The sequence below is a fragment of the Thunnus maccoyii genome, chromosome 18 (genome assembly GCF_910596095.1).
Source record: "Thunnus maccoyii chromosome 18, fThuMac1.1, whole genome shotgun sequence".
Classification (NCBI taxonomy): domain Eukaryota; kingdom Metazoa; phylum Chordata; class Actinopteri; order Scombriformes; family Scombridae; genus Thunnus; species Thunnus maccoyii.
Genome location: NC_056550.1, coordinates 22,838,790 through 22,865,365, shown reverse-complemented (window position 1 = coordinate 22,865,365; position 26,576 = coordinate 22,838,790). Strand labels below are relative to the sequence as shown.

At 40.4% G+C, this 26,576-nt stretch overlaps 2 protein-coding genes and 2 long non-coding RNA genes across 7 annotated transcripts in view; 3 read left to right on the top strand and 1 right to left on the bottom strand.

Moving 5' to 3' along the window:
• Positions 1–9,729, top strand: part of LOC121883567 (acid-sensing ion channel 2-like) — a 40,415-nt gene extending 30,686 nt beyond the window's left edge. The window contains exon 2 of the mRNA XM_042391883.1: positions 8,296–9,729. Within this exon, the coding sequence (XP_042247817.1) occupies positions 8,296–8,514 (219 nt within the window). The 3' untranslated portion in view covers positions 8,515–9,729. The remainder of the gene's footprint in view (positions 1–8,295) is intronic.
• Positions 1–26,576, top strand: part of LOC121883564 (acid-sensing ion channel 2) — a 409,332-nt gene that overhangs the window by 317,492 nt on the left and 65,264 nt on the right. The window lies entirely within an intron of this gene.
• Positions 9,721–10,914, bottom strand: LOC121883569. Its single transcript, XR_006092238.1, has 3 exons — positions 10,778–10,914; positions 10,205–10,355; positions 9,721–9,869 (listed from the first exon to the last, which is right to left on the bottom strand). It is a non-coding gene; the product is annotated as an uncharacterized LOC121883569 (long non-coding RNA).
• LOC121883568 lies at positions 19,532–23,676 on the top strand. Its single transcript, XR_006092237.1, has 3 exons — positions 19,532–19,758; positions 19,917–20,369; positions 22,955–23,676. It is a non-coding gene; the product is annotated as an uncharacterized LOC121883568 (long non-coding RNA).

Sequence of the window (26,576 nt, the reverse complement as noted above, 5' to 3'; positions counted from 1 at the left end):
GCTCCTGGTCGCATCACGTTTATCATTCTAGTCATAATGGATTAATAATTAACAGATCTTGAATTCATAGATGATATGAACGCCGTGGTTACGAAAGTGCAAAAAAGAAAAAAAAGAAAGAGAGGTCAGAAGACAGAGGAAAACAAGGGAGAAGAGACAAGAAAAATGTGTGAAAATTTGAAAAATGAGTTGCACAGTGAACTAGAGAACAGGGGAAATCAGTGGAGTGCAAGAGAGAGACTTGTGAATGCAGCTCTCGTTGCTGTGTGTCTGAGCTCATGGTGGCACGGTTATGGCGCTCACGGCTGCTGAATTTCGGCTGAAACTAAAATTGCCTGAGTGTGTTATAGTTTATAGCCCACAGCAAAGTCCATTCCAGAAAAATTCCCAGAAGTGATTTTCCCTGCGGCAGGATATATATATATATACCTTTGCTGTTCCTCCTGAGAGCCTTGAATCAGCTTTATGTTGAGTTCCATCACTAAACCATGCCAACAATTAATTTCAAAAACTTACCTTGGACGCATGTTTGCATATTTATTTATCTCAATGCTCAATCATGTTTCAGGATTTTGAGCATCAGCAATGACCGCATAACCCAATTAGCTCATAAAAAGGCTAGTCAGTTGTTTTCAGTTGGAGATCAGCCTCAGCTGTCAGTAACATCCACCGAGGGAGCCAAGCTCCAGTGCGGCAGCCAAACTGGCCGCAGTGTGTGTGTCGGTGGCAGCCTGGCCGGACGGACAGTCCTCATCTCCTGGGGCTTCAGACGGAGGTGACTGGCTGCTTCTCAGGCCACAGGCCAGAGCTCACCAACACCCATGTGACTCAGAAATCTCCGCTCAGCATGTTCACTGCACTATTAAACCACCTCCTGCTGTTGTTTTTGGCACTAGTGCACACATGTAGGCAGATAAGATCTGACTCAGCCTGACCTGCGCTGCACCAACAAAATCAGCTGAGATGGAAGTAAGAAAAACTGAGTACAGCCGATGCACCGACAAAAATCGCATCAGTCTCCAACAGTGCGAGGGCTAGAGTACTCAGATTACCTTTTTGTTGTAACAACTAACGTAAGTTTTGCAGTTCAAGTAACCAGTTACATTAGTGGCGAGCAGCACGGAATGAGAGACAGGAAGCAGCTCTCAGCAATGTCAAACCTTTATTGACATACAACACAGAGGACAGGATCTCAAAGACACAGTAGCAAAATACAGCTGTGGTCAAGAAATGTAACAGCCAGCTCACTCGTGGTTAAAACCTGATGGGAAATGAAGGCTGTTGCTGATTACCGCATCTACTGCATGGTTAATTGTAATGTATCGACGACCTTCATTTCCCATCATGCCTAGTGCTGGACTGGGTAGTTTGTTAAGTTTGCTGTTATGTTCCAAAATGCAAATGTTACTTTTTGTTAGTGTTTGTAATGTGTCTCTTCAGAATATGGTGGTTTATGTTAGTAATAGTTAGATCCTGTCCTCTGTGCTGTGTGTCAATAACGGTTGATATTGCTGAGAGTCGTTTCCTGCCTTTTATTCTGCACTGTAAATAACCAACATAACGCATGACTTCTCTCAGCAGGTAGTGTCGTTACATAATGAGTTACTTTTTAATGGCAGTAATGTTGTAATGTAACATGTTATTTTTAAAGGTAATGTTACCCACCACTGGTCTCCAGCAAGTGTTGATGCATGTGGACTTGCAGCACCTCGTGTCAGCTGCTATAATGTTGATTTATAAAACCGTGTCAGTTGCCATGAGAGGACCTTTGCATTCAACTGGGCTGTAAATGTTTAGTGAGATGGTGCAGCTCGGTGCTGCAGCCACACACACACACACACACACACACATACAGCATAAAATTTTAATTATGGGATGGAAATAAGAAACCCCCCCCCTCAAGTAAATAAGAAGCAGTTGCTGATGAGTTTATTACTCATGCTGCCATATTGGTGATTTATCAGTGTTTTACGTAACAGCCCAGAAAAGCTGCACAGGCTGGTTTTATTCTGCACCTGGCTGAAAGTGGGGAGAGAGTTGCTTTTGTTTATGTGACGTTAAAATCAGATGCATATTCCTCTGTATGGCGGCTTGTGTTAATTTGAGTTTTATGTTCATTGGTTTAATTCACCAACACTCACTGCACCCTGCAGATATATTTACCTTTTCTTGACAAACACTGTCGCTATTTGACATTTAGCTGCGAGATATTTTCTCTTCTTCTCTATAATATAATACCTTTGAGAACCTTTATTTGAAAGATAAACAGAAATAAACATTTCTCTTGCTAAGAAATCCATATATACAGTATATCTTTGATATTTCTCTTGACTGTGTTCAAATGTTTGTGTGTATATGTATGTTTTTTCCCCCTTTTGCAGTGATAACATCCCTTATAGTAGTGTTTTTTTTTTTCCCAGTGAGCTTCAAATTTTGGGTACCAGTAGAAATAGAAATAGTTTGTTACATCACCTAATTCCAACAGACACGCAGGCGGTTAACCAGCTGGGGGGCAAACTCTGATTGCTTATTCCCATGTATGAATGTTGGAGTCCTGTGGTTACAGGATTAGCTCTTTGCTGGGAGTTTTCATAGTCTGGTTATTTGCCATCACCACAACTAAACCCATGAAAGAGAGACAGCTAATGCTAGATAGACCCCAAGTCCTTTTCAAAATGCAGAATGAACACAGCACTGAGTGTGCGGGGGCTGCCAGTGACTCAGCAGGTGAATAAAAGGTAATGTTGAAGGAATCGGTGCAAACTTTAGGAATACAAATTTAACAGCCTGAATAGCTTAAATAGTTAATGGTGGATAGCTAATGTGGACTTGGAAAAAGAGAAAACAAAACACCTTATATCAACATTCATAGACTTTACAGTGTGATATTTACCAGTCAGTAGCATCTCTGAGCAATGCCAGCTGTCAGCCATTTCCATTGGAAACGCCAACTCAGGGGCTCAAAGCTGAGCTGTTTTCACAAATATGTCCAAAAAAACATTTTTTTTTTGCTTTTGAAAAATTTAAAACTATGCACAATCGTTGCACAAATATACATTTTAGATTGTGGTAGGACTGATATTATCATTATTATGGTAATAACGAGGTGCAAAATGAAATTACTACATGGTAGTAACATGGTGATGGTCTGTTTTGTAGCAGAAAATAACATTTCCCCTGCTCTCTCACAGGTAGGTTTATTGATATTAGCTCAATATTTACTCTGAACATCAAGAGTGCTATTCCTTTATCTGATTTAGAAGCAGGTCAAGCTGTTTCTCAGCTCCGCTCTGCACCTTGATTGCTGAAGTGAGCGAGACTGCCTCCTCCAAATCCTTTTTTTTTAAAAAACATTTTCAGCAAACAGACACCAGACAGGTTCAAAGAGCATGCAACCCCCAGCCTGAAATCACAGCCTTCTGCTCGCTCTCCGCTCCGTCGTTTGCGAGCTTTGTCGTCGGCTCACGTCTCTGCTTTAAGAGATGTGAGTAAACAAACAGCAAAGTCACATTGTGTTTATTTCTGGATTTAACCAACATGGACCTAGGCAGCCAGACCAAACAACCCCTCTAATGCTGCAAAATCCTCAGTCTCAATTGGCAGCTTCAAATTCAAACAGCCTGTGTTTGAATCGGGTGGTGAAGGATCTGCAACAGATCTTCTCTCATTTTATTTTTGATGGTTCTGTTTTACAGCTTGTTTGTCATTCTCAGCCTGTCGTCGTCAGCTCGTACTCCCCTGGTGGGGCTCAATGATCTGATTGCCGGATCCGCCGCTGTTAGTGATGTGTGTGTGTGTGTGTGTGCGCGGGCTTGTTTCTGTGTATATACTGTACGTGTATGTGGAGCTCGGTATGCCTCACAGCGGTGCGTACAGTGTGTGAACGCAGAGGGTGTGACGCTCTTGTCAGAACGGATTACATATTAAAGTGTGACGTCCACTAGAGCACTGGTTCTCAAACTTTTTCACATCAAGGACCCCTAAACTGACACAAATTAGACCACAGACCAAAATTACATATGGATGGAATCCATATATTTAAATTTGGATTAATTCCTCTAAAGTACACTAGTTCTTATGGATATCTTGGTTTGGTTTTTAATGAAAATGTGTTTAACAGAGGGAATTAAAGTACTGGCAAAATCAGCAGGAGGAGCACTAGGATAACTGTAATGACTAAAATGAAATTGTGTCCTGAACTTTTTCAACTTTCACTAAACTTTATGATTCAATGGTCGGCTCAATTTCATTTTATGCTGCAGGTGTGTGGGGTTTTAAAGATGCCCCTCCGACAGTAAATGCCAGATCCAGAATCGAGCCATGAGGTGTTTTCTTAGGGGTGCATAAATTGACGGCTAAAGCGAGCTGTTGAAGGTGACATGAGATGGGAGTCATGTCTTATAAAGCAGAGGGCTGAAATGGTGAGGTTATGGAACTGCCTTATTCAGTTGCCAGAGGAAAGACTTACCAAAAAAAATCTTTAACTGGGATCGAGCACACAATTATCCTCGGCTGAGAGAGGTGGCTGCAATATTTTCTCTTTCTGATTTGAATTTTATTTTCAGGAATAACTTGCAGTGTGATATAAATACAGTTAAACAAGAATGACTAAAGATTTATAAGGAACAATGGAAGAAGCCAAAGCTTAGAAACTACATTCAAATTAAAGACGATTATTATACAGAACCATATATAAAGATAAACTTACAGAGAAGGCAAAGGTCCCAGTTAAGAACTGGTACTTTACCACCGGCAGATATAAAGGTATCCCCGAAGAGGAACGTTTTTGTTTTTTTTGTGATCTTGGTGTTGTCGAGGATGAATTTCATTTTGTATTTCATTTGCTCTTTGTACAATGACTTGAGGAATTGTCTGTTTCAGAAGATAGAATTGAAAAACCCTGATTTGTTTTGGTTGTCCGATGCTGATGTGTTGCTTTTTAATATGGAAATCTTTTATTTTGGCGAGATTTATAGGAGATGCTTGGCAGCTAAGGCAGAGAACATTGTATCCATTGTAACGGGACATTTCTTCCATGTAAACTAAATGTACCGAAATGCTTTATTTTTGAATTTGTGGAACTGTACATTATATGTAAGCCCATATGATTCAATCAATCAATCAATATAGTGAAAATAAATTATTCCCCTTTTCGCTGGGGACTCTCTGGAACCCCCAGAAGGACCACTGAGGGTCCCCGGAGCCTACTTTGAGAACCACTGCCCTAGAGAAACGTGTTAGACAGATCCATCTAGATGTCTGTCTGTCTACACTACATGGCCAAAAGTATATGGACACCTACACACTTTGGGTCAAGCCCTGCTTTTCAGCATATATACATATTTCGTATGCAGTTGCTTGCTTCCAGCTTTTTGGCAGCAGTTTGGGGAATCAATCAATAATCAATCAATAACAAAAATAGTTGTTATTCACAGCCCTAACACTATCTATATATTTTGTGAACGCAGGTATTGCATTCATGGCCCGGTGTTCAGCAGACCAATGAATTGAAGTGTGTATGTGCTCATGGAAAACCAATAATATTCTGGTCCGTTGAAGCTGTCGTTTCACTTTTAGGAAGTCTTAAAATAGTCGCCAGTCTCAGGGCTCATCATTATCATCTCTCCCTCACTGACTCTCTTCCTTCCCTCTCGCCTTCTGTCTCCCCCTCCCACCACCCCCTTCACTCACTCAGGCTTTTTATTCCCCCCCTCCACCCCACCCCCCTCCGTTTTCCTGACGTTTTATTTATTCATACCCTGCAGAACAGTGTTTTCTGTTTAGCCTTTTTATTATTCAAGCAGATCGAAGCAGAAGTTTGTTAAAAATGATCAGTCAGTCCGTCAGCGGGTGGAGTGCGGCGTGCATCTGTTTGAGTGCGACTCCTCTGCTTATTTAAACAGGTGATGGGGAGAGAAGGATGTGCATGTCAATGACAGCGATGACAGCTCGTAGATATGAAATAAATCATAGTCCGGTTCACCTTATCATGAGTGGCGCAGCTCCCAATCTGGTGAGAGGGAGTGATTTATTTTTTTTTCCTCCTTTTTTGCAGCTGTCATGGTTTCAGAGTGAATTCTATATTACAAAGCAAAGAAGAAGAACGCGGAATGAGTGAGAAAGAGATCCTTTGACTAAAAGAGTTGAGAGGCAACCGAGTTGGAACTGCCTTGACACTGCTTGTCATCCGATTGAAAGCTTTTGACGTGTGAAGAAAACAGAATGGTAGAAAAAAAATAACTCTTGGCTAGACGCTAAGCCATGGGCTTACTTTGAAGACTCTCGGGTGCATCTCAAGTTCTTTATAACCCCCTGTGCATGTGTGTGTGCAGGTGATGATACATACATTGCTCTGACTTTTACACACGGGTTGTTTGAGTGGTTTTGGACGGAAAGCGGGAGGCGAGGGGGGTTGGGGGGGGGGGATAATGAACGCTCCAGTATTCCCCTCAGTTACAATGAAGGATGTGGATTGAGGTCACATTGAGCACCGCTGCAGCAGGAACATCAAAGGCCTTCTTGGCTTCATACGGTGTGGTGCTGTGTGTTTACAGTGAGCGCTGACATGTATCTACGTAGCAGCATGGCAAGCGCTAATCTCCAGGGAGGGTGTGTATGTGTTCTGAGTGCGTGTGTGTTTGTGTGTGTGAATATAACTGGCTGCGTCAGATAGATAGAGCATGTTAGGTGGGGATACAGCGTAGAGGAAGAAAAAAAAAAAAGAAAACAACCTCTGTCTCCACATTAATAGACCTGCCTGTCTGTGTAATTTGAACCATCCATTTTCTCTGAGGACCCTCTTATCTCTTTCTTCCCATGTCAGAAGCAACTCATTCTTCCCTCGCTCATCTGGCGCCGCTGTGTTTTTGAGGGAAAATCTCTCCAGAGCTGCTGTATACTGGCTATAACAAAAGCAATAAAGAAGGAAATGTGGAAATGTCCTAATGAATACCAGAGCTGGGTAATATGATTGAAATAAAAACTTGCAGTTTGAGGAAGAATATTTTTCTGATATCCGTATATATCACACTGTGGCAAATACCCGAAATCATGTACGCTTTGTGGCCAAAAGTATGTGGATACCCAAACATTTTCCCCCACATGTGATAGTGCAACATGTCATTTTAAAACCATGGGCTTAAATGTGCTGCTATAACAGCTTTTATGTCTCTGAGAAGACTTTCCACAAGCCTAGCTGCAGGAATTTGCTCCCCATTCTTCAACAAGATCATTAGCGAGGTCGGCTGCTGATGTTGGACAATACATTTCAGCTTGTTGGATTCTTCCACACCAAACTGGGAAAAAAACATTTCACTACATGTTAACACTTACATTTTCAAATTTAAAGGGCCTTCCCCAAACTGCTGCAAGAAAGTTGGAAGCACATTATTGTCTAAAATATGGTATTCTGTAGCATTTCCCTTAATTGGAATTAAAGTGTCTAGCAAAAACCATGAAAAACAGCCCCAGACCATTAATCCCCCTCCGCTGAACTTTACAGTCAGCACTATGCATTCAGGCAGGTAACCAAAAAAAAAACCCAGATTCCTCCATCAGACCGCCAGACACTGAAGCGTTCAGTGGTCACGTTAGGCATTACACATGGCGATCTCAGGCTTTTAAAACTCCAGACGAGCAGTTTTCACGCTGATGTCGCTTCTTAAGGCAGTTGGAACTTAGTAATGAGGGTCACAGCTGAGGACAAATGATTTTTTTTTACACGCTTTAAAACTCCCCAACTTTAAAACTGCAATCCTGTTCGGTGAGCTTAGGGACTATAGCTTCATGGCTGAGTTACTGTTGCTCCGAGGAGTTTCCACTTCCACAATAATACCGCTCACAGCTGACCAGGGCAAAATCTAGAAGAAAAGGGAAGACTTTCTAGCAGAAATTTGACAAATGGACTCACTGGAAAAATTGGCATCCATGAGTTTGTCATTAGAGATTATGTTTGTATTTATGTTAGCAATGGTTAGAAGGGGTGTCTGCATACTTTTAACCATATAGTGTATAAGCAAAATGTGGCAGCATGCTTACATATGCAATTATGAACTTTTGGTGTTACTGTGTATACTCTTACCTTACATTCTTTTGGCTGCACATATCATACATACCCACACTATCAAATGAAATGTTTGCTTGTTGGTTTTGTTTGGTGTTTTTCTTCACTTAAGAATGTGTGTGTGTGTGTGTGTGTGTGTGTGTCTGGTGTTCATTGAACATTCCTGCTGTGTTCCATTATATATACGTATGTGAGCTGCTGTACTCTGTTTACTTTATTACTCGCCTCCTCAGTTGGCAGCACAGCACTCGGTTGACAGCAGAGGTCAGGGGCTGCTGCTCCTGGATGGGCCAGAGGAGGATAAGCTGGCTGAAGCCATCCTGAGACCAGAAGGAGACAGACTGCAATCCCTTGCCTCTCATCATTTTATCAGGCAAAGGAACAGCATGAGCGACTCAGAGACACACACACAGATATTTGGTAGAGAATTGAAACTGTCTTTAAGAATCTAGCTTGTAGCTGACTTCACCGTCTGCTTAAAGGTGCAGTGTGTAGAATTTAGTGGAAACGGAAATATAATATTCATAAGTATGTTTTTATTAGTGTATAATCACCTGAAAATAAGGATTGTTGTGTTTTCGTTAGCTTGGAATGAGCCTCTTCTACGGAGCCCGCCGTGGTGCACCGCCATGTTTCTACAGTAGCCCAGAATGGACAAACCACACACTGGTTCCTAGTGAGGACCTTTTGTGTGTTTTTCGCGAGTTTTGCGGCCACTGTAGGTTCTCCTACGCGCTTGGAAGAGGAGGTTGAGGGGAGGAGTTATAAATCCTACACACTGCACCTTTAAGACTTGAGGCTTTTAGCTTTAAAAATCTCATCTCATTAAAAGTTTACAGCTCGCCTCCTTTTGAAGGGAATTGTTTGTGTCGCCAAAACGCTGAGTGAACGGCAGGGCCGATAAGCCCGAATACCCCCAGACTGTTGAATCAGCACTCTGAAACTAGGCGGAGTAATCTTGACTTTTTATACACTTTGGCTCAGATTGTCATAGCTGTTTCTCTTCTTCTATTGTTTCAATGAGAGTGTGTGCAAAGGCTGTCTCTGAGCATGACTGTTAAGCCATTATCGGTCCTGTCAGGTCTTTTATGTTTGCCCAGAGAACACAACCTGCATGCCTCTGGGACAAAACCGCTGACTGCCACAGGCTCACAACCTCAACTTAAAAGCTTATCACCCTCACACTTCAGGCAGGGATTATGCAAATCAGAGACTCAGGTGAAGCATTAAACACGCCTGGAGTTTTAATGGAATACTGTGTTTCAGACAGGGCAACCAACATTAGCATGTCTGCAGTGTGAACCGCAGTTTCCATGATTCCAAAATACGCTTCTCGTCTCATCTTCTCACCTTTTCACCAGTGTGTTAATCAGGGCACCACTGAAGAAGAGTTTACATTCTAAAAATTACATACAAACTAAACATTGTGGGTTTATAAGACTGATTTTGAGCTTTTGGAGTATCAGTATTATATATTAAATGTGAGTGTTTTATGCAAAAAACAAAGCTCATCATATAGGGACATATTATTTACAGAAAATATAGCAAAACAGTTCAAATTAATAGATGTAATGTGACATTTTGATATACTTTTATAGAGAATAGTCAACCATTTCTTTGGGTGGGAGAGTTTTGCTGAAGAATGTTTGACTCAGTATTTAATAAAAATGCAAATTCAACCTTGATTTTGATGCTTGTGTTTATTATTTTATCATGAAAAATACTGATTCTTGATTGACGATGATTCTCGCTACACATCTCGTTGTTAACGGTTCTCCTTCTTCTGGTTTCTTGAAACAGTTGTTCCCTATGTTTTGTTTTATTATTTGTGCACATACATAGACAAATAAAGACAATTAGACAAGCTAAAACCCAAGGAAACTTATCAGATCTTATACTTTATCCAAAAGGCTGTTGGGTTATGCTTTAATCATTACATAGCCACTTCAATGGTAGCTGCCAAAATCTAACTATCATCAGTTTTTGAGTATGTGTGTAAATGCAGTCACTGTTAAAACTTTTTTTTTTTTCCCCCTCTTCACCCGACCTCAGATTGCACCAGAAATAAACGATCACTCTGAAAGATCTGTCATGTTAAAAACTGCATGAGATAACTGAATTAAAGATTGACACGGTTCTCACATCAGCCGCGAGTCACCCAACCGGCCTCGGAGCTCACTGTCTTCACCAGTCTTCGTTAAAACGTTACAGCGGCGTCGTCTCTGCTTTTGTCATCGTCCTACAAATACTGAAGTGTCAGACGACGCCAAACTGTACTTCAGACTCTCCAGTGCTGGAATAATTTTAAACAAAACATAATGCTTTGTGTCAAACCATCTGTTCTCAGTGCTACGGTACATTGAGTATCCAAACAAGCACAGAGTGAAACATTCAATAATGAGACATGAGTAGATTTAGAGGTTTATTGTCCTCCATATGTCTCCACATAGCGATGAAATGAATGTGAACTTTTTATTATATATTATATATATATAGTGTAAGGTGTTTGATGTGATTTCTGATTGATGGAATATGTTTTGTTTGTTCTTTCCTTTTGATTTGATTGTTATTAATTAGTAATTAGAAGTCACAATTTCCTGTCCATGTCTTTTTAACATATGAGAAAGAGTTAAGTCGTGTCAGCGCTCCAGGACCTGAACACGGTGGGGTTAGGTGAGGAGTAGTGCTGAATTTTCGGAAAAGTAGAGATTATACCTGCGTGCACCTGCTGTTCCAGTTCCAGCTAGATCCTGTCCCCCTGCTGCTGGACTTTATTTCCTTGAGCCAGCGTTCTCTCTCATCCCTGCCTGCCTGTGAAGACTCCGATTTAACAAAGTTTACTTCTGTTTTCATCAAACACCCCCCCATTTGTCTCAAATTTCCATATTTTAAGTATCATTTTTTTTTTTAGAAAATATTCCTTTTTAATCTTCTCAACTTAGAGGGGGAGACAATCCCTCCTAATGAAGCCTTTAAAAAATTTCACATCATCCACGTCAGGAGATTTGCTTCAGCTTCTCCTTTCCACATCTTCCACAACCCTAGAACCAAAATCCACGGCGTGCTACTTGCTACTTATATTCAAATCGATTTTTTTTCTCTGCCTACAAGCACAGGAATTTTAAATCCGGGTTGTGAGGATACAATCAATCATCTCTCTGGATGTTGTTCCCAACACTGGCACGTAGAAAATTTGATTCCTTCCATTTTAACGGTGAGATGAAATCTATAATGACCTCATTGGTTTCGAAAGAGCAATACAGGAAACGGTAAGACATGAATTTCAACTTGCAAAGATTTTGCCCAGGGAAGAACTAAGATATTACAAGTTATTGATTCTGTTTATACGAAGAAATGAAATGAAATAGAAAGGAAACTGCTGCAGTGTGTCCTGTTGAATAGAGAAATCTGTGAGGTTAGTGTGTTGTGTGTCATTACTATGGTAGGGGGTCTTTTGAATTTATCCATGATGTCATGAGAAAGGTCAAGGTGAAGGCTGCAGCGATGAAAGTTAACCGGGATATTTCCCAAACGGCTTCTCAACGACAATATGAGAAAAATACTAAGAGATCAGGAGAAAGGTCCCTCTGCTTCGCTCCTGGCTGTAACAATGAATTTCTACAAGATGAATGCATCACTAACACTGTTTGCCTGACACGCAGCCTTCAGATGATGGTTTAAAGTCCGGTTACATTTAGGTTAAGGGACTTTGAACTGAGCCTCTCAGGCAGCAATTACTCTCCGGCTGTGCACCAACAGCCAAACGCTAATGTTTAAGTGAGAAACTTTGGGGTTGTAGAGGTGGAATTTATAAGACGAAAAAGATGAGCTGCCTGAGAGACTCAACTCAGGGCCAGAAAGATCCCTTATAACAAATAGCAGAGGTCTTCATGGGTCTTTTCGGTCTAAATTATACTCAGTTTAATGAGGTTGGGGAGGGTTCTGTTGTATTGTCTCAGGTCTCGGGTTTATGTGTCAATATTTTTAATACCCTCATGGTACATCAGGAGACCACAAAGAAAAATAGTTTTTTTTGAGGTGAGACAGAGACGGAGCAGTGAACTGAAGGAAAAATAGTATGTTTTGCTAATCTTTTTCTTCATGCCGGGGTCGGTGGTCTTTCTGTGTTTTGGTCAGTTTGTGATTTGGTTTAGTGGACCACAGGTCTGTTTGGATTGGGTCAGACTGTTCTGTCCCTTTCACATCAGGTCTCTTTTTAAACAGGACTTGTCAAGCACATTTCTAGGTCCATATTTTTATTCCGGGGCTGTACTGGAACATCTCTACATGATTTACAGTTCAAAAAACTCCTTTATCTTATCCCGATGAGCCCACTCTCTTCTGATTGGTTAGCTCCTGGAAGATGCCCCTATTTACCTAAACAAACAGTAGTAGTAGGATTTCACGTATGTTCATATCCATACATGACTGAGCCTGAATCAGATCCAAAATATCGATGGCCAAAGCGTAAAACCTCCTATCTGCAAAATTTTCTGATTGGTGGATTTTACTTTGGATGATGAGACCAAAGAAGGCTGCTCATATTCAGTCTGTCTGTGAGATAATCCCGCCCGTCGTCGTGACAGAAAAGTCACACAACAAAACAAAAACACAGCAAAACCTTCCTTGTTCTCATCATCCAAAGTAAAATCCGCCAATCAGAAAATTCTGCAGATAGGAGGTTTTGCGCTTTGGCCATTGATATGCTGGTTGATAACGTACACAACCCCCTGGAACAACCTTGCCAACAGCCTTAGCAACAAAAGTTACACAATGTTTGTTGGCATATATGAACAATCTGAGGTCGACACTGCAAATGGAGCATCCAGAGAAGGCTGAAGCCCTGGCTTTTGACTTGAAGGCATTTACCCGACACATTAACATTCATCTCACGTCGGGCATCTGACATTATAACAGTATAAAAATAACAGATAATTATAAAAAGCATGATATTTGCCCTATAAAAAAAATAATGTATGCATGTCAGGTTCAGGAAGGTTTTTCACCAGTCTGTCTCAGTCGGTTGGTTTGTGAGGAACTCACACAGGAACATAATAATTGTTATTTTATTACCTTCATTCTGTCTGGCCGTTAGTTTTTGTAAGATGCAATAAAAATCAAGGAGAGGGGAGGGGAAGAACGGGGAGAAAGACAGAAATAAAAATAGGTCGAGGGAGGTATAAAGGATTCAAAAGTAATGATCGAGTTGTTCTGATGATGTGTGTCTGTTTGGCGTCGGTTTGAGCGATCTTTGAGTTTATCCTCGTACGTCAGTAATAGCTGCATTTGACGAATGTTTTAGGACAAAAGCTGAACTATTGACACCTTCAAAAAAAAAGGCTGAACTAGACCACGAAAGTACATAACTACACAGGAGTAACTGTTGAGTCGCTGCAGGCAGCTCAGTCAGAATCCAGCAGGTCATATCAGGACACGGCTGTTCTCCTTTTCCCTCCTGTTTTGAAGGATTTTGCTTCTTTCAAGACCTCAATTTATCAAGTAGAGAAGAGGAAGTAGATCTGCTCTGGCTTGTTACTTTGCAGGTTTGCTATTCAATTGATCTCATTGCAGGTTAGCTTGTTGCGTTCATAGAGATCAGGGTGGTATTATACTGCTGCTAAGGATATCAATAAGTTTAGGAATTATTGAAGAAAGGCATTTTCTCATAAACCTTGCACATGCAAGTCCAGTGTGAATTAATTCAGAAAGGATTTACCACAGAAAAAGAAGTGAAACCTGTGAACAGACCTCCTCCTGTGCTTTGCTGAAAGAGGCAGGAACTCAGCCTTCATCTATTTCCATTCTTTTTTCTCCTTCTTGCTGCCTGCCAGCTAGAGTCATGTAGCTCCCTTTTTTCTCCTGATGTATATAGCAAAGGTTTCTCTCCAGCCTTTCCAGCCTTTTAACCTCCTCCGCTGCAAAAAAAAAAGAAGATCGGAACAGCACTTTACAGCTCAAGTTATAACTCTAGATAGCAGCATATGTACAATATCAGCAGAGATCAATAATGTCCAATAGACAACCACTGTTCAAATTTCCCCTGGTTGTCTAATTTTCTGCATTTTTATTAAGTTCTGTACCTAAATTTCATAAAACTAATTAAACCCAGCGTTTAGATGTATTTGTTTTGGACACCCCACGTGGACCTATGTGAATATTGGTCCTTTGTGTTCTTTTGAATTATTTTGTGTGAAAGTTTCAGCCTCGGTGTGAAAGGGGTTTTTTAATAATTGAAACTCACTGGCAGTACAACCGTGTAGGGTTCAATAGCATTTTATTGAACCTGAATCCAATATCATATCGGCTTAACAAATCTAAATCTTTCGAAAGCCCTCATCGATCATTTGGATTCAGTTCTCAGCATTTGTAACAAAAGTTAAGAATGACTTAAACTCAACGACTTAGATGAGCTCTCTACTTTTTTTGTTGGCTGAGGAGTCAACATAGTTTTGAGTGGCGACGTAATTATTGTTCACAGTAAGATGACCAGCATGAGATATGACATTTCTGAATATGTCTCTGACACATTGTAATAATGGGTGTAACTTATATACTTTTTCACACCTTATTTTTCACAGGCTGCTTTATCCAAATACTGAAAACCCAATACAAATGCACGTTTATCCAAAGAACTTTACAATTGGTCTCTGCCACCCGTTCATCCATTCACACATCGCAGCAAGCTACCATGCAAGGCACAGGCCAAACCAACAGGACCAATTGTAGTTCAGTTTCTTGCTCAAGGACACTTAGACATGTGGAGAGGTGAAGCCAGGAATCGCCAACCCCGTCATTATTGGAGGACCTGCTATACCTGCTGAGCTACAGACACCCCAAGCTGTGAAACTGATGTGACTACATTTTGAATTTTGTCACTTAAGTTACAGAGTGATGCTTCTTTCACATCACAGATGGGTTGAAAACAGACACTGTTGATTGCAGAGAGTGTCGATTTTGGCATTTTGGCAATGAACTAATGGTATTGGCATTGTGAAGGTAATGGTCAGTGCCGTCTAAAATTGAGAGGCCTGCTTACCGTGGATGTTATACACATTGCTAATAAAAAACAAAACTATAAACTATACTTTGGTGTTGAAAGCTGAAAGTTAAAAACATACACGACTGACAAAATTCTAACAGTGGCCTACGATGACGAAACAGTAGTAATAGCAGCAAAACAAATCCAAACATTCCCAAAAGCAAAGTTTGTCCAAATGATCAACATTTACTGTAACACCAGAGAGTTTCTTCTCTTCCTGCTGATAACATTTCCTACTGTGTGTTTGGTTGATTTCTGTCCACTGGCAGTATCAGCGGTCAGTGTCCCACCAATATTTTATGTTGGTCCAGGGAGGGCGGTAGTTATAAACATGCAGGAATACATAGCATCATAGCTAAATTATTCATGTGTGAATGTTATTTGTGGCCTGCTTCTTTGCCCTTGTATTTTCACAGCACTTTAATAACATTCAATATTATTTTTTTTCTCTCTCTCTCAATTCTGACCCTGGTTCCTGCACAATAAAAAAAGGAGTAATTAGCTCTGCCAAATATTTTCTCATTTCTCATTCTTTCAGTGATGCCACTGGCTGTAATGTTTTGTTGTTGTTGAGTAATTAATTGTTACAAACGTTATGTCTTTTTATGTCAGGCGTCGACAGCAGGTTTTAGCTTCTTGACTTCTGTTTGCAAAGGTTTATTTTATTAGTTTCTATCTCGTCTCCACAGCCGAGCAACAGGTTAGAAATTATGAACGCCGTTACCGTTAAGAGCTCTTTTTTTTTCCTAGTGCGTGTGTGTAGGTGTGCTCTTGCTTGAAAACGTGTGATGTAAATCTCTGTATTTTAAGGTCGGGTATTTGTAATGCAAAGCAACGAGTCCAGCAGTTACACTTATAGAGTGGAGTTGGGAGATGAGGATGAAAAAATAGCCCAGAAACCACCATTTCCAGTCTCAGAGGTTCAAAGAGGATTCTGTTGGTTGGAAGCTGCCGGGAGCGTAAGATTAATGTAAGAGGAAGCTTCATTCCAAATTTCTTCATAACCACATAGGAAAAAAATCTGGCTTCTTGAAATTCATCAATCAATATTTAAAAACACAGATGGCTGTGTCCTCAAAAAACAGAGCTACTTTGTATGAAGAGGTCTTCAGGAGACTTATAATTCATTAGCAGCCCAAAATGTACTTTGCTTTTCTGCCAGCAGTCATTTTTTTAATCAAAATAGACGTTATATTTCTGAATTGGTTTATTTCTCAATTCAGAACTGCACTCAGTGAGCCTCATGCATGAATGTTTTCTTATTTTTCTCTTATATTTGTTCTTGCAGGAAGCAAAAACAGGAAAATAAAAAAAATAAAAAAAAAATCCTACGTGGAATTCAACAAACTGCAAATTGCTCGTTTCAGCCTGATGAAATGACGAACGCCACCGGCTCGTGAGGAGGCGCGTGTTCTCGAGATGTGACGCGTAACATGTCACCGGAGCGGCTCTGTACTGTGACGGAGATGAAGAGGGAACGCTTTGATGTGAAGTTAAATGCAAAAAGAACATCTTTCTAAAGCAAAGCGCTCCGTGATGGGAGGCGGCCGTGTAACAGTCACAAGAGAGATATTAGGAGGAGAGAATATTATAGTCTACAGGTGATGTTACACTGTCAGCTGCAACGCAAGATGATACTGGACAGAGACCTGCAGAGAGACACAGAGGCAGCTGTCTAAGTGAGAAAAGTGTCCTAGCAACTACTCACATCTTTTTCTGCTCAATCTGCAGTGAGCACTAAATGCTGTTTCTGGATTCAACAATGACTGAAACCACTGGCATAGTTTACAATCATCTGTGTGTAGCAAACATTAGCTCACATTAAATTTCTGGTTTGGTGGCACTTTTATTTCTACATCGCAGCGACTAATAAGCATTGTCATGCTGTCTCTTTTGGCCCGCCGTCGGTCGGTGTTTATGTGATGTAGCTGTGATTCCTGTTTATTACAACTGAGATCTAATTTCTCAGGATTGGCTTTTGTTCATATCAGTATTGGAACACAGAAATCCACACGGCTGAAGAGAATTTTTCACCAAAAAATGTCACACAAAAGTATTATGTGTGAGTTATTTTCACCTGTGGGTGTAGGATGAGGGGCATTTTAGGCAGGGTATGTGACAGATGTGTGGCCGAGGGTGTGAATGTGGGAATCCGAATAAGTGTGAACACAGGCAACGCACAAACCCACGTTTCATGAACTGTGGGCAAGAAATGTATAATTCTTCTTGTTTTGCTGTTCTTATCTGCATTTATTATGATTGTTAAGATGTTAGAATCAAACGCCATCATGCAGTTTTTTACCAAATACTTTAACAGCAATACATGTATAGTACATAGAGCATAAATACTCAATCTGGACTGAATAATTTAATCTGGACCGGGAGCAAAATGTCACTGCAACATGACCCGGACCGCTTTCGAGTGACACATCACTATCACATCAATTCAACTGTCATTGTCTGTCATCATTCAGCTGCTCACTAGTCGCTACAGTTAGCAAGGTCGCAAAGGTTGATAAAGTAAAACGGCTCGCAGTGAAAACCGAGGGAAGTACGAGACGTCTACGCTTGATATGCAATGAAACAGTAGTTGTAATGAAAAGAGAGAGAGGAACACAGAACGCCGCTATGACACAAAAAACATGGAGGGAAGAACCACAAAACCAAACCAGCTGATATCAAGACTCCAACAGAATAATACTAAAATCCAACATTTTGAATGAATGCAGTGAAGTTTGAGGAGTTGGTTACATAACAAAGGCGTCACATCTCACATTAATACAGAGATGCTGCTCATGTACAGAGTTCTGGAGTTTTTATACAGAAATATCATCATGTAATGCACCATTACAGGACCTTTAATGCAGTGGCCCTCTTGTATTTAGATACCCATGACATTGAGTATATATTAACGTAATATGGTGATATTTTGGGGAGGACTGCTTGCTGTGCTACCTTTCGTGACACTTATAATGTTAAACTTTTGTAGAAAGTGTCATAAAGGCATTCATTCAGCCCTGTGGTAATGTATGAGACATTAGTTTATGGTGGATAGTCCATATTTTTGCTTTTAATCACTAATCTCGAGTAATAATCTCTATCATCTCTCTGACATACAAGAGGGATCTGTGAGATTTCACTAAACAGAGCTGCTGCTTCGATCCTAACTTACAGTCAGCCTGCACAATCTCACAGATGAGTTCTGACCTTTGTTTTTAAGTCTTGTTTGTTGTGTCCTGGTGGTTGTAATTACACCTCACCAGGAAGAAAAACCTCCCTTTCAACACTTTCATTAAAGCCGGACTACAAAAACAATTCCACTCAGAAATGTCACTAGAGATTAGGGCTTAGCCTGACTGAGACATCACCGCGCTGCGCTGTCACAGCGTGGAGGTTAGTAGATGACTGTCAGGGCCCTCTGGTTGTCCTGTCATCCCTTTTCACTCCTCTGTGTTGCATATGCGTGTGTGTGTGTTGATGTCAATGACGGCTGGACCTTATGTCATGGCCATTTCTGCTTCAGCTGGAGGCCTCCTTTTTTTTGATAGAGGATCTGAAGGTGCTGGGTGTCAGATGCTAATCCAGCAGGACTAATAGCAGCCAGCTCTCCTCCCTTGCGCGCACACAAACACAAACACACACACACAGTAGAGACACACTGACTCTCCCCACACGCCTCTCAGGGTCACTTACTCCTTTTGTTGCTGTTGCCGCCTGTGCTTTCTGCTCCCACCGTTAAGCCCTAGCAACATCCCCTCCAGCTGGAGCTCCGGTTCAGCGGCTGGCTCCAGCACAGATAGAGAGAACGATGGATAGATAGCCGTGCTTTGCTTCGCTTTGCTTTGCTCGCTGTGGGTGCTGGAGAAAAAAGGAGTGGGCCGTTCATAATGTAATCTCACCGGGGAAGGAAGCACTTAATTGCGAGCCAGTTTACAAGCATGACTGCATGTACAAAGCTCACTAGTTTGAGCATCGATCTGCATGTTGATTTTTTTAAAAAAAATACAAATTAAATAAGTACTGTATGACGAAACGGAACGGTTTGCATCAAATCACATTACTGCAATTCAGGGATACGATAGGAGGATTACTGCAATTATACTATGTTCCCCTTGTGGCTGCGTTGTTAGACCCTGTGCTGTAATGCATACTGCTGTGATAACATGGATGTGCCCTGATTAATTATCCAACTAATGGTTTAAGAGACACTTTTTTCACTCTTACCTGCAAGGGCTCATACTACTTAATTACCTGTGGGATTCCAGCGGTCATGAATCACACAGATTCAAATCACATTTTACAATACAAATCCAACAAATGGATTCAATTATACTTGAAGGGAGGAACATTATGTGAGCTGTATTCACATTATACACATGGTGCATTAATGATTTGATTTTTCCTCCTTCCATTCATCTCCTGCTTGCTCTTTTTTCTGTTTCCTATTCTGTCTCAACCTGATATTAATTTTTTTTTTCTTTCGTACTGTAGGCATCCTTTGCTCTCGCCTGTTGCCTCCCTGATCGCTTCCCTCACAATCCGAGTCATCCTCCACCTCTCTGCCAGAGGATTAGAGCATTATACTTCCTCTGCTGAGAACTGCTCCATATGATTTAGAAATTATTCATCAGTGAAACAATATGCCATAGGCAACATGGTAACTTTAAGCAGAGTCTTTCTTTTCATATCCTCTCTCCTGAGGTGCACCTTAACGAAAGGCAAAATACATAAGAGGGCAGAAAGTTTAAGAAAATACAAAATGCCAGGCGACTGATCGATCACTCGGGTTTTTACGAGGTCTTGTGGTGTTTTTAGATGTGTGAACTTTGCCGTGGCTCAGTGGTCCTCCGTGCTTCTTAGAAAGGCTGACAGTATCAACGGGGAACGAGGATGTGCGCCATGAAGAATTGATCTGCGTTGGACAGGAGATGAAAGAGGCGAGGCAGAAAGGAGCACGAGAGACGACAGACTTCTAATTAAATTGGACAGATAAAGGGAAGATGAAAGGCTGCGAGAGAATAAGTGCTAAAAAAGGTTTGACTGTTTGAATGACGCTGCACTTTTATATTGGAAATATGAGGAAGGTAAGAAAAAGACCCTTGAGAGACTTAGATATTTGGATAAGTGCACTGACAAATCTTTCTTTGTATCGCACACGTTTAAAGGTGCTATATACTACATTCAGCCACTAGATGTCGCACTAGAGCACCAGCCTCTCGCACCAAAACAAATAGACGCATCGTTTTGTGAACAATATCAAGTGACGAGGTAAGTAAAATAAAAATAAAAAAGTAATATCTATTGAATGGCTGTGATATGCTACAGTAAGCCAACTAGTGATTGCAACATTTGCAGAGCAAATTCAATATGCTGGTAACAGTTATTTAGCTAACATGCCGACTCTAGCCAGTCACTAATGAAAACAGACATGTTACATTATTACCCATCATTACTTATGCATCGAGGAGAAGAAAAGCCAGCTGCGAGTCAAATTGGAGACCTTTAGAAGCTCGTAGGGCTCTCCATCCCAACAAAGCCAGACCATTGTTGACTCTGGTCTTGTCTTTATCTTTGTCGGAGGCCTTTTTAGCTGAAGAACGTGGTTTCTGTATATATATATATATGTATATATATATATATATATATATGAATAAATGAATAAAGTTCTTCCCCACCCCTGATCCCATTCTCTAATATAACTTGTCAGTCTATCTTCTGAGAGGGATTGAAAGCCTCTCTCAACAGCTCCTGCACTTTCTCTCCAGTAATTTTCACAATAACCAAAAACTTTCTTGCTGCATCAACAACTATCTCTATTCTCCCGGATTTCCTTCCTGCCTCAGCGGCGGAGTTAATCACCATGACTAGGAATGCTAAGAACTTAATCTTGTCCTTACAAAAACAATATTCATCATGCTTCCTATCTGATTTGTTCTCCCTTACTTCTTTTGCATCTTTCCATTCCTAGCTGCTTCCTCATGGCTCAGCCTTCTCTTGGACCTGATCCTTATGACTCCCATCTCTTTCTTTTCTCTTTGGACAGTCTGCTTGCCATGCCTCATGACTCCCCCACACTGATTACACTTGGGTTCTTTTTCACAGTTTCTGCTGCTGCACTTCTCATCTCCACATTTACCACATATCCCTAAATCATGTTTGCACACAAGTGAGCTGTGTCTGAATTTCCAACAACGTCTGCGTTGAATGGGTTTGGGAACCAAAGGCCGTAGTGGATAACTGATGTGATATAAGAATACTTTGTCAGGCAGTATTTCTGATTTTAAAATGCAATGTAGCAGATCTTTTTGCCAACCTTTCGCCGTCATTCTACGACTGTCAACAACTCTGTTACGTTCTTTAAATCTACTTGCATCAATCACATACGGTACTCCATCAACAGCGCTATGAAGTGGGAAACATGACAACCATCTAACTCAGATATTTCCAATGCTTTCAAAGAAGGCAACAATAATCGATCCACTTATTTTAACATCGCCAAGTTTGTCCTTCACCCACCTCACAACGTCATGTTTGTCAGACAGAACTCCAAATCTGTCCTTACTCCCAGTCAATTTTTACTCCAGCCAAATAGATTTCTTTTTTGTTCTCACTATCATCACTGCAACTTGAAATCTCTTCTTTTTTCTTATTTTCCCTGATTTCTTCCTGCTGCTTCTTTCATCCACCTCCATCTTCTGTCTCCCTGTCCGACTACATTTAACCCAAACTGATGCAGACTTCTCCTAATACCGCTTTGAAGCGATATCTAGAGCCAAGTGTAGCACATAATTCACCACGGTGTATTGTGTTGTTGTTGTTGTTGGTTGTGTGCCCATAGGCTGGTTTTAGGACAGACAGTAATCAACAGACAAGAAGAAGTTGAAGTTTATTAGTTGGATTTAGCGTGAATATCAATATTATTATCCACAGATTGTTATCACCAAATATGAACAATTAATCTGTTCTTTTGATAAGACTAATATTGCATATCTGACACTGCCAAGATAAATATTAAATATCCAGTATCAAAGATTTTGAGAATTCTTAAAAATGTTATCAGACAGAAACCGTTCAAAATGATATTGTATTATGTCTTTTTTATGTAGCCTTAATTAAACCTACCTACTGTGGCTGTAACACTGTTTGGTTGGTCCAACTCTTACTTATTGTGCCATTTACAGTATCTTCTATTTAAATCAGGAGAGACTTCATTAGCATGAAGAATTATTTTAATGCTCAATAAGGATGACAAATGTGAAAGTCTTTGGTGGTTAGACCCCATCATGATGTCATCACATAAAGGGGGTAGTGAAGCTGTGAAAAGAGTAGGATACCCCCCGATGGATAAATGGACTGCACTTATATATAGCGCCTTTCTAGTCCTCCGACCACTCAAAGCGTTTAGACACAGCTGGTGGTGGTGATGGATGAGGAGAATGCTGAGATCTGGATGGATGAGAAGAGGAGCGGGGTTATAGTGAGCTCAGACCTGGGCGCTGGAAGTGATGAAACTGGAGGTGAATGGGGTGGAGGAGGGTCGAGACAATTCACACTGAAATAACAGCTGACAGTAAGAGGGAGGAGAAGAGATTTAAAGTTTAACAGCAAAGATATGATTGACTGATAGAGATTGTGGTAAAATATGGTCGGTTTAACTAAAAGAAAAATGCCCCTATCAGCTGATATGAGGGAGCAGGAGAAGAGGAAGGAATGAGAATGAATGAGTGACATAAGATGGTCTTCCTGATTGAACTTATGCTAAGTTTCATTTGCATGAGTGACGTGAAGTCCTTATTAATCAACAGTGACCCAGCGAGCTCTGATAAACCTCCACACTCTTGCTGTCTCAACAGGTGCTGTAACTGGAAAGGCGTCACACAAGGAGCCACTTAGACTATTTGGGGCGAATGAGGGGACAGTGGGAAGGTTTAGATATTACTGAGATATTACTTTTCTAGTTTGTAACATTGACCAGCAGAGGGTCCAACAGAATTGCAAGTCTATGATGGTTGGATGGGCCTAATAAAAATACCACTGTTTAAACTGCCAGTCTTATAAAATGCAATAGTATTTATACTTATTTATACAAGTAGTTTCTATGTAGCAAGCTACTTTTGCCATGTTGCTGTAGCTTCCTGTGCTGTTTTTCTCTGGGTGATAGCTTCGGTGTAGTGGACTGTAACTGGTAGCTTAGCGCGCTCAGTCACTCATTCAATCCATGTGTTTATTACTACTTAAGTAACTGGGTTTAACTCTGGTTTGTCCAGTAAGCTGATTTCTTAAACATCATGTTAAGAGGAAACCTTGTTCCCTAATAGGGTTAGGGTATTAGCTTAGCTATTAGCTATTAGCCTGATGAACAGTACCAAAATCTGCTGTTACTGGTCAGATTCAAAGTCTTGTTTACTTTTTCTCTTGATGATTGGTTTAAAACTAAATCTTGCCACTATTCAACTGTGTTTTAAGTTCTTGTTTGGCTGATTGTGTTACGGCAACATTTTAAATTTGAGAACTTTTAGTTTTTTGTCTTAATTAAAAAAATACATTTTCAATTTCTTCAATTTCTCAAAGCAGAATATCAAAAAGTAAAGTATTGTTTTTTTAATGTATTGTTTTGATATTTTTTTTCAAAACTCAAATGAAACACAAGACCCAAAATAGAACAGTTATGTTTTTTTTGTTGTTGTTTTTTTTAGTTTGAGGTATTGATTACTGATTAGTCTCTGCTGCAGGGAGAATGTTGTTGCTGCCAAGAAATATCACATTTCATTTTCAATGCCTCACAATTGAATAAACATGCAACTCAACTGTTAAACTCATTGCATTATTTTTTAAATAAGTCTCGCCTCAATGATATGAAACACAGAGATTCCCTTAAGGAGAAAACAGTGAGGGAAAGTTTTGTCCATTTTCTTCCATGTCCATATCTCTTTTTCTTTATTTTCATCAGCTGTCACTCAGAGACGAGGGGATTGGTTAGAGGTGTGGGAGCATGGCAACGGCTCAGCTCAGGGATTAGTGAGGAGAGACAGAGATGAGAAACAGAGCTGTTAAACCCATCACCCCCCAGATTTCAAATCGCTGCACCTATAGCCCCACTGTGTATTCAGACCACAGATGATTGACTTGCCATCACCTTTAATGTCTAAACCGCATGCAGATTGCAGAGGTTAAAGTGGTTCTAAGTAGTAAATGAACAGGTCAGCCCATGACTTTGTTCTTCAGAGAAAACCAATTACATACTTAATGAGGACTGACTTGTATAGCCTAAACACTGTTTCATGCTGAAAGAGTCACCTATTTAAATATACACTCACTCTATATTTAACTCTATTTTAGTTTATCTGCCAACGTGTCTTAATCAGAGTTAAATAATGCATTTATGTGACTTTTCCATCACTTTTTCTTCAGTTTTCATACACAATCCACCCTCATGTCCGAGACATCATTACTTGCTTGTCAACACGATTATTCATTTAATTTAAATGACACAAACTTGTATCAACATCTCTCGCACTGAGTGTGTTTTCCAGCTGTTGGAGCAAACAATCAGATGAAATAGTGGGAGGGGGGAGGGTGAATTCAGCTTCAAGGCTAGCTAATCAGAGGCTGAGTGAGTACTAACAGAAAGCACTCCTGATATCCCTGAAGTCACCTTTTTCTTACGAGAACATGCTTGTTACATAATGTACTGTGATTATACTTATCAGGAGGTTCTTTAAATGGCCGCAATTTTAGCTTGCAATTTTTAGATATTACTTCCACCAATCTGTTGCAAAATGACATCGGTTATTAAGTGCAATTTTTTGGAAAAGTAGCTGAAAAGTCAGTCATTTGGGGCTGCAATACATTAAAAAAAACTTTGGATTTGCAAGAGCCTGGAGGGACTGAGTAGTAGCTGCCTATGCTGCTTGTGAAAGCTTTTCTTGGTGGATAACCGACATCTGGCTTTAGTTGAAAATACAGTGGCTGAATATACCTCGATATACTGCGACTACAGTCTACAAAACACTCTGACAACCCATAGGCACGTAGGAATTTATGCAAAAAAGCACTGCAAATAAATAAAACATGAGCAAATTTAGAAGGCCATACACAACACATCAGGAAATTTTAGGGGACACTAAAAACAGTTGAAGCTAACAATGTTAATGCAGTTTCTGATTGGATGAGTCTAATATCAATGCAGCTAATTACCATACACCTACCATTAGCCTTGTACTACTTAGTGTGTTAACCAGCTTTTAGTCTCCTCTTCTGCTTGGTTGTAACTGTTGTTCTATACAAGTTGCAGCTTTCTCTATTTGCTTGTATTCTCTGAATTTTTAATGTGCATCTCCTTACTGTGTGTGTGTAGTTTCAAATCGCTGGATATACTTCTTAGTTTGCTTTTGTTTTATGCTTACGCAGCCCCTTTTTTTTCTCCAAATGCCTCGTAGGTTTTGTTAAGTGGTGAAGCTCTTTTGTCCGTTTGCAGAAAATCTTGAATTGCAATGCATTGAGCTCTCTCACCTGTTCTTACATAAACCCCTGCGTGCATTTACATACATCCATGCATACGTGGATGCTTGCCGAGTAAACTTCAAGCTGCTTTCAGCTTCCATTGCTTCTCATTATCTGTTGTTTCTGATATGTTTTGCTTCCTCAAATGTCAAATCTGACTCGACTCCAAATTCCAACTAATCTCCTTCTTTGAATCCTTCAACACAAAAAAAAGAAGAGGATAGCAGCAGGTAGTAGAGAGGACAGTGGAGGAGTGGATGACAGCATTGACAGTAGCCCTGAGCAGCCGGGGGTACCAAACTAACAGATTTATTATACAGGCCTGAGCTGCCTGACACCGTGTCTTCAGCGCTGCGGTTCAAACTGTCAGTCGACCTCTCTGGGTTTAATACTCGGCATACTAAGTGACCACCTTAAAAAAAGCAATTTGTTTTTTTAATCACATTCTGTATGCGGAATACGATATATTCTCTCCAATATTTCTATAAACACTGTAAAAAAAAAAGATGTCCATCCTTATTGAGTCCTTCCAAACACTGGGTTCTCAAATTATACTTTTTAAAAGCAAAAGAAAATATGTCTTGTTAGTATAATTTTAATTGAGTTGTTTTCAATCAATGTGTTCACCAGCAAAGAGGATGACTTCTTTCTCATCCTGTCTTCAGGTCTTGTCTCTTGTTTTTTTGGGGAGGGAAAAAAAAGCACTGAAGCTTAAATTTTTCATCGAAATATATTTGTTGAATGATTTAGCTCTCCGTTTATGCCCAGCACATTTTTTGGCCCTGTTAGAAGGATGTAAAACTCCAGCTTGCCTCTGACTGTTGCCAGTCGCCTCCAGCCAACGGTCTGCTGTCACCCACAATTTGAAGAACAATTTGGGATTGCCTGGCTATGCAATGAGGCAGGATGAATTGTAGGTACAGAATAGGCCCAGACACCCAGACACTCAAGAAAAAGGCACACACACACATC